The following is an 8,429-nucleotide window of genomic DNA, read 5'->3' as shown; positions in this document are numbered from 1 at the left end:
CGGAAGTGGCGCTGTGGCTCAAGTGGTAGAGTGCTAGCCTTGAGCTGAAGAGCTGAGGGACAGCACCCAGGCCCAGAGTTCAGGCCCCATGACCGTACCCAAAAAACAACAACAAAAAAAACCCAACAAATATTCTTTCCATAGCTTAAAATGACGCTTGCTTTCTCCTCCCCAGGTTGGATTTGAATCGCGAATCTCAGATCTCAGCCTCCAGAGCAGCTAAGATTACACGTGTGAGCACGAGCCCCCGGCTTAAATCATTGTTTCTACTGGTCCATACTACTCTCCCCAGATTCATTATTCACAAAACAGTTTTCCCTTAGTTTTTCTCTCAACAAAACGGAGTATCTGAGAGAGCCGCAAGCCCGTGACGGGGTACAACAGTCCCGGGTGTCGAACTCATGATCGGTCATCAGTCAAAGGCCCAGGCCCGTTCTCATCAGGAGAAAAGAACTCCACTTGAGGCCTAGGATTTCCACCCGCCGCCACAGCTCAGATCCTTCCATCCTTAACCGGCTAAATTTGCACCCTCAACCCCACTCCCACTGCCTAGGCCCAGCCCCGGACTCACATGGTGGCGGCGGCTCCCGCTAGTCACTGGCGTCTCCGCGTTGCCTCAGCCTCAGACCCGAGAGGAGGGCGTGACTTCCGCTTCCGGTGGCGTACTTCCGTGAACGCACGCGCAAATCCAACCAGTGGGTGGGGGCGTGGCCTGTTTCCATAGCGACGCCCAGCCCGCTGTGCAGTGATGGGGGCGGTTATTAACAGCTTTTGAGTCAAACGGCTCATGCTGGGCCCTACTGGGAAGATGTTCACGAGCGTAGAGAGGAAAAGAAAGGCGGTTTTATTTAGATTGCGGTAAATGATGTAAGTCGAAAGCGGGAAGTACTCATTTCCAAATGCCCGCCGGCCTTGTCCTAGGAGGCGCGGTCTCGACGAAGCCAATCCTCTCTTTGCTTCAGCGATTGGTACCGCCCCTTTCGGTTCCTGGATGGTCCGTGGGTTTGTCAATTGATTTTTTCGACCAATCCCGAGCCCACATCCGGGAGGGGCATGGTTCTGAGCGCGGGAGATCCAATGTTTTCCACGACTAGAAGCTAACCATTGGCTTTCCCGCTCCGCGGAGGCGGACCCTCCACGGCCCAGGCTCTCCCTTTTGGGTTGTGCAACCCTCGGGGGAAAGGGGGAGGTGACCAACCCCAACATCCCCGGGGAGGTCGGTAGGCGTGTCCTCAGGATGCGCGCTCCCATTGGTTTCGCTGCTTGAGGGGTGGAACTTGGCTGGGCCTGAACTAGCTCCGCGGTCTCCCACCGGCTTGCGGGCCACGCTGTCATGCGTTCGGGGGGCCGCGGGCGGCCCCGGCTCCGGCTTGGGGACCGGGGTCTCATGGAGCCACCTTCACCCCGCAAGCGCCGCCTGCTCCCCCGCGTGCAGCCCTTGCCCCTGCTGCTGCTGGCGCTGGCGGTGGGCACCGCGTTGCTCATTATCTGGGGCGGCTGGCGCCGATGGAACGAGGAGCTGGCGCGGGGCCGGGAGCACCGGGTGAGGTTGGGCGGGCGGGGGTGGGGGGGGGAGGACGGCGGGGGGAAGGTGAAGGGAACCCCGGTTCCCTCCTGCCCCGTCCCCCGAAGTCTCGGGTTGACGTGGCTGTATCGGATGGCCCCAGCCGCAGGTGCCATCTCCTTTTTCCGTCCATGGAGCGCATGCCTCTTATCCACAGACTAAGGCTTTGGGAGCTTTAAAAAAATCTTAATTTTGTAGTCGTCATTTTCCTGCTCCTCCCCCTTAAGAGGAAGAGTCTGGAATATAGCAAGATTGGGAAAGCGGGTTTCTACCTATGCTTCGAGTATTTGGAAGAAAATCAATCAATCTCTCTCTCTCTCTCTCTCTCTCCTTGGATTTATTTTTCCTTCAAGACTGAAGTGGGCTGGACCGACCCGATGGGACTAAAGAGGGACTTTTTCCTGATTTATGCTAAGCATCGCTTATGCCTAGAGGAGGTCGCCAGCTTCTCTGTGGGCAGCAAGGCCTTGGGGTTTAGCCTGAATGCGGGACTGCTCTCATCTTTCTCATCTTCATCTTCATCTCCACTTCCCACCCCCAGGCCCCGCTGATTGGAAGCCTCCCGGAAGCCAAGCTGCGGATGGTGGTGGGGCAGCTGGACCCACAGCGACTCTGGGGGACGTTCCTGCGCCCCCTGCTGATTGTGCGCACCCCGGGTAGCCCAGGCAATCTCCAAGTGAGGAAGGTAAAAGGGTCCAACATTCAATCCCTGACCCTCCAGGGTGCGATCTAACACCTAAGAGGCAGAGAATTCTGTGATGACCCTAGAGATCCATGATGGTATAGACACCCCCCCGACGCTGCATTTCCTTCCCTCAAAGGTTTACTGAGTTAAGCACAAGTCACCAGCGGCCCCTTGAGGTGAGAACCAATATGATCTTCATTATGCAAATGGAAAAACTGGTTAACCTCCTCAGGCCTCAGTTTGGATCATGGGATTGGTTCATGAGCTTTACCCACCCACAGGGTCCCTAGATCATCCTGTAGCACAAGTAAAAGCTCTTTAAACCTGAACATTGGTGGCTCCTGCCTGTCATCCTAGCTATTCAGGAGGCTGAGATCTGAGGATTACAGTTTGAAACCAGCCTGGGCAGGAAAGCTGCTGAGACTTTTTTTTTTTTTTTGCAGTCTGGGGGCTTGAACTCAGAGCCTGGGCACTGTCCCTGAGCTTCTTTTGCTCACGGCTAGCATTCTACCACTGGAGCCACAGCGCTACCTCTGGCTTTTTCCATTTATGTGGTACTGAGGAATTGAACCCAAGGCTTTATGCATGCGAGGCAAACACTATCACTCAGCCACATTCTCAGCCTGGTGAGACTCTTTATCTCCAGTGAACCAGTAAAAAGTCAGAAGTGGAAGCATGATAAATGGTAGAGTGCCAACTTTGAGTGAAAAAGCTAAGGGACAGTGCCCAGGCCCTGAGTTCAAGCCCCAGTACTGGGGCACATGTGTGCATGCATGTTTACTCGTGCACATGTGAGCGAGCATGCATGCACGCACGCGCGCACACACACACACACACACACACACACACACACACACACACACACACACACACACACACACACGGGGCTAAGAGTAAGCTGTGATATCTTGTTGACATTAAGAGGTGGGGTCACCCCAACAGCTGGAGCTCAGGAGGAATCCATGTCAAAGCAGTAATTTACACTGAAGTAGGACTTTCAGGTCAACCTGACTTTTCCATATGGCTCAGGTCACGTGACCCTTCCCCCCACTTCCCCAGTCCCTGTCCACCCTCCCATCTCTCTCTCCCCACTAGTTCCTGGAGGCCACGCTGCGGGCCCTGACAGCAGGTTGGCATGTGGAGCTGGATCCCTTTACGGCCTCGACACCCCTGGGGCCATTAGACTTTGGAAACGTGGTGGCCACCCTGGACCCAGGAGCTGCCCGTCACCTCACCCTGGCCTGCCATTATGACTCGAAGCTCTTCCCTCCCGGGTCTGCCGCCTTTGTGGGGGCCACAGATTCCGCTGTGCCCTGTGCCCTGCTACTGGAGCTGGCCCAGGCCCTAGATCTGATGCTGAGCAAGGCCAAGCAGCAGGTGAGGCCAGGGTGGGGGGAGAGGGAGAGATCATCTCCACCCTGAGCCAAGTCCCTGCTCTCCTCTGCCTTTGTTGTGTTTCTCATTCTGACACATTTTATTCCCTTGAGCCATGGAAGTCTTTCTAACCCCTGAATGTCAGATCCTGTCCTGCCTTTCCCCAATCCTTACCATACCCCGCTACAGCATCTTAGGCCTAAAATAATGTCCTTTTGTTACATATTATGTTACATATTAGGTGTGCTCCCATCCCTGACTCTGTCCCAGCCATACCCATATCCCCAAGTCTCTCAAACCTACTCCAGGGCACTTGCACTTGCTCTTTACACAGCACGTGGACTACTTTAGTTATTTACATTTTTATTTTTGTTAGTCATGGAGCTAGAACTCAGGGCCCTGGGTGCTGTCTCTCAGATTCTTTTGCTCAAAGCTGTTACTCTACTACTTTTGAGCCACGGTGCCACTTCTGGTCTTCTGGTGGTTCATGGGAGATAAGAGTCTCATGGAGGCTGGGAATTTGGCTTAGTGGTAGAGTGCTTATCTAGCATGCATGAAGCCCTGGGTTTGATTCTTTAGTACCACATACACAGCATAAGCCAGTAGTGTTGCTGTGGCTCAAGTGGTAGAGTGTTAGCCTTGAGCAAAAGAAGCTCAGGGACAGTGCCCAGGCCCTGAGTTCAAACCCCAGGACTGCCCCCCTCTCCCCTCCCCCCCCCAAAAAAAATACCTGGCTGTATACTCTACAGGTCACAGTGTATGAGCAAGGACACCTGACTTGCCCGACCTGGCTGTGCAGGCGGGCAGGCCTGGAGAACTGAGGGCCACACTGAGCCGGCCCTGCCTTCTGTCCTCCAGGCAGCTCCAGTAACCCTGCAGTTCCTCTTCTTGGATGGGGAAGAGGCGCTGAAAGAGTGGGGACCCAGGGATTCCCTTTATGGGTCCCGGCACCTGGCCCAGCTCATGGAGTCCATGCCCCACAGCCCCGGCCCCACGAGGATCCAAGCTATCGTAAGACTGGGGGACCCACACTGGCCTCTGGGAAGGGAGGGAGAAGGTTAAGGCCGAGTTACCAGAATCCTACGGCCCCTTCCAGTCCTGGCCCCCCCTTCCCCTCTCTCTCCTCCTAGGAGCTCTTTGTGCTTCTTGATCTCCTGGGAGCCCCAAACCCCACCTTCTACAGCCATTTCCCCCGAACCATCCGCTGGTTCCAGCGACTAAGGAGCATTGGTAAGTGGGGAACCCCCCCCAGCACCCAAACTTCCTTACCATCCTGGTCTCTGTAAGGAACCAGGGCAGTCACAAACATCCCATGGATGAGATGTGTAGGGATTATAGAACGGGGCTCTGGCAAGAGCCAGTCCTGGTTTCAAATCCTGGGTCTGCCTCTGAGCAGCAGCGGGATTTCAAGCAAGTTGCTCATTTCACTGTAAAATGGTCATGATGCCAACACTAATAAAGGTACTTTATGAGCCAGGTGTGGCGGTACACGCCTGTAATCTCAGCACTCCAGAGGCCAAAGCAGGATTACAAGCTCAAGGCCAGTCTAGGCTACATAGTGAATTCTAGACCAAGTTTGGGTGACAGAGGGAGAGACTGGTCTCAAAAACAAATGCGCTGGGGGGCTAGGAAGTTGGCTCAGTGGTAGAATGTTTGCCTCGCATGCATGAGGCCCTGGGTTCCATTCCTCAGCACCACATAAGCAGAAAAAAAAAAGCTGGAAGTGGCGCTGTGGCTCAAGTGGTAGAGCACTAGCCTTGAGCTGAAGAGTTGAGGGACAGCGCCCAGGCCCAGAGTTCAGGCCCCACGACCAGACCCCCCCAAAAAAATGTGCTGGGTGTGGTGGCTCACACCTGTAATCCCAGCTACTCCAGAGGTGATGATCAATTTAAGGTCACCAGTGGCTCATGCTTGTAATCCTAGCTATTGAAGAGCTTGAGATCAGAGGCTTGAGGCTTGAAAGCCAGTCCCAGGTGGAAAAGTCTTCAAGAACTTCATCGCCAATTAAATAGCAAAAAAGCTGGGTTGCAGGCATGATTAAGTGGTAGAGCGCCTGCTCTGAGCAGGCAAGCCAAGCAATGTGAGAGCACGGGACTGATTTGAAGCCCTAGTATTGGCATAAAAATATATACAACTGGTTTGCGTTGGCGTGAGCAGTGCATTGTCTCTGGGAGCTTTGGCTCCCTCCAATGCTGAGGACTGATCCTTGTTCTCTGACTGCAACACCTTCAGAGAAACGCCTGCACCGGCTGAACCTCCTGCAGTCTCACCCCCAAGAGGTGATGTATTTCCAACCTGGGGAGCCCCCTGGCTCTGTGGAAGATGACCACATCCCCTTCCTCCGCAGAGGTATGTGCCCAGTACAGGGAGGGATGGGGTACAGGGTTCAGCAAACTACACCCAGGGCTCAGGCCTGCTATCCTAGCTGCTCAGGAGGTTCAGAGCTGAGGATCATGGTTCAAAGCCAGCCCAGGCAATAAAGTCCACAAGACTTATCTATAGTGAACCACCAAAAAGTTGCAAGTGGGGCTGTGGCTCAAGTGGTAGAGTGCTAGCCTTGGGCACAAAAAGCTCAGGGACAGCATCTAGGCCTTGAGTTCAAGCCCCACTACTGATACAAGAAAAAAAAAAAATCCAACAAAACAAGGAAGCCATACTTCCTGGCCCTGACCACTTTCCAGGACCAGGACTAGAGGCAAGCTGCTTAACTTCCGGGTCTTGATCTGTCCATCTGTAAAATGGGGTTATCTCTGGGTGAGCTGTGGACTGGGACAGGCCTGACCGTCATCTCTCTTCCCTTCAGGGGTCCCGGTGGTCCACCTCATCGCCACGCCCTTTCCTACTGTCTGGCATACTCCTGCAGACACCGAGGCCAATCTCCATCCACCCACCGTGCACAATCTCAGCCGCATCCTGGCTGTGTTCCTGGCTGAGTATCTGGGGCTCTAGGCTGGAGGGGACAGTACCAGAGGAGACCTTCCTCCAGAAGCACCCCCCAGTGGACAAGTCCAGATCTACCTCAGGAGTGGCTTCATCCTCACCTATCCCGTCAGCTCCTACTTGGGTCAAGGCCACTTCAAGGACACAAGAGGGACCACAGAATGGATACTGAAGCGGGTGGTGAGATGAAGACTACGAGTTTGGCCCCTGCTCTTGGGTCCACAGCTATACTGGAGGTTTCCATGGACCAGATGCTGAGCTTTTAGCCAGCAAGGGCTGGTTTGGCTTCTTGTGGTTGAGCTAGCAACCAACCCACCCAAATGAATTCTTTCAGCTTATGCTGTCCTCTCTGCCCAATCTATACAATGACAGTTTTGCTACTGCAGAATCAGGAACAGAAATGAAAGGCCAGCTTCTAGAAGACAGGTTTTCTCTGATCCAGTACGCCACTGCTTGAATGAGGGATCAAAGATCAAAGTTCTAGTGCAAGACGTTAAATGCATCCTGGTGACACAAGGCAAATTTCCAGTCAGGCAAGAGACTGTAGTAGTTCCCAATGCACTTCAATAGGGAACCCTTTGAACTGGGAAGCACAATCACAGAACAAGGGTACCTGAGAGGATACTTTGAGGAAGCTCCATGTTCAGCAAGTTTAGTCAGAATACATCAGATGAAGCTCCATTTCTTCCTTCATCAAACCATCCTTTTTTTTTTTTTTTTTGTGAGGAAGTGGGAGTGGAACTCAGTCTGGCAAGTGCTGTATCACAGGTTCTTTTAATTTTGTTTTTTAAGACAGGGTCTAGCTGCTAGGTTTGCGTGGATCTGACCATCCTGCCTCTTGTCTCTCAAGGAGCTGGGATTAAGGCTTGCACAACCACGCTTGGACTCCTAAGTCCCAACTGCAGACCTACTGAAGCAGGACTTCAGGGAGGGGCTGAATACATGAGAGAATCTTTTTTTTTTTTTTTGTCCGGTCGTGGGGCCTGAACTCTGGGCCTGGGCGCTGTCCCTCAGCTCTTCAGCTCAAGGCAAGCGCTCTACCACTTGAGCCACAGCGCCAACTCCGGCTCTTTTCTTCTTGCTTATGTGGCGCTGAGGAATTGAACCCAGGGCCTCAGGCATGCAAGGCAAACGCTCTACCACTGAGCCACCTTCCCAGCCCACATGAGAGAATCTTGATCATGAGTTTGGGACACGGTATCTTAAAGGCCACAGGTTGGTACGTGCTCGGCTGTCTAAAACACCCCAGAAGAGAGGAAGGCAGGCTGGGGGTGCAGCTAGGTGGTAGCATTTTACTTAGCTTTTTGCTGCTTAATGGGAGAAGAGTGTCACAGACCTTTCTGCCGGGGCTGGCTTCAAACTTTGATCCTCAGATCTCAGCCTCCAGAGTAGCTAGGATTATAAACAAGAGCCACCAGTGCCCGGCTTGAATAATTGTTAAGACTCAGAAAATGAAAAAGAGAAACCAATTCCCAAAAACCACATCACTGGGCTTTCATAGCATGGTGTATAGGACTGCTTTTTTTTTTTTTCTTCTAGTATTGGGGTTTTGAACTCAGGGCCTCATATTTGCTTGGCAGGTGTTCTACCATTTGAGCCATGGCTCCCAGCAGCAACTCTGCCATGTTTTTTTTTTGGTCCGGTCATGGGGCCTGAACTCTGGGCCTGGGTGCTGTCCCTCAGCTCTTCACCTCAAGACTACCGCTCTACCACTTGAGCCACAGCACCACTTTGGGCTTTTTTTCTTCTTGCTTATGTGGTGCTGAGGAATGGAACCCAGGGCCTCAGGCATGCAAGGCAAACGCTCTACCACTGAGCCAACTTCCCAGCCCTCTGCCATGTCTTTAAGCATTATTAATCTTGCCT

The 8,429-nt window shown here is 53.2% G+C and overlaps 2 protein-coding genes across 2 annotated transcripts in view; both read left to right on the top strand.

Annotated features, from left to right (window-relative positions):
- The window catches only part of Gipr (gastric inhibitory polypeptide receptor), a 10,949-nt gene extending 10,275 nt beyond the window's left edge, over positions 1 to 674 (top strand). Inside the window, exon 14 of the mRNA XM_013032589.1 lies at positions 554 to 674. Within this exon, the coding sequence (XP_012888043.1) occupies positions 554 to 674 (121 nt within the window). The remainder of the gene's footprint in view (positions 1 to 553) is intronic.
- A 635-nt stretch (positions 675 to 1,309) lies between these two features.
- Positions 1,310 to 7,511, top strand: Qpctl (glutaminyl-peptide cyclotransferase-like). The gene is made up of 7 exons (XM_013032637.1): positions 1,310 to 1,543; positions 2,106 to 2,249; positions 3,345 to 3,626; positions 4,482 to 4,634; positions 4,754 to 4,853; positions 5,856 to 5,972; positions 6,427 to 7,511. The coding sequence occupies exons 1-7, from the start codon at positions 1,334 to 1,336 to the stop codon at positions 6,570 to 6,572; spliced, it is 1,152 nt and encodes a 383-aa protein (XP_012888091.1). The 5' UTR covers positions 1,310 to 1,333; the 3' UTR covers positions 6,573 to 7,511.
- Positions 7,512 to 8,429: the final 918 nt, after the last annotated feature.

Source organism: Dipodomys ordii, unplaced genomic scaffold (assembly GCF_000151885.1).
Source record: "Dipodomys ordii isolate 6190 unplaced genomic scaffold, Dord_2.0 Scaffold156, whole genome shotgun sequence".
NCBI classification, from domain to species: Eukaryota; Metazoa; Chordata; class Mammalia; order Rodentia; family Heteromyidae; genus Dipodomys; species Dipodomys ordii.
This window is presented reverse-complemented; position numbering and strand designations above follow the sequence as displayed.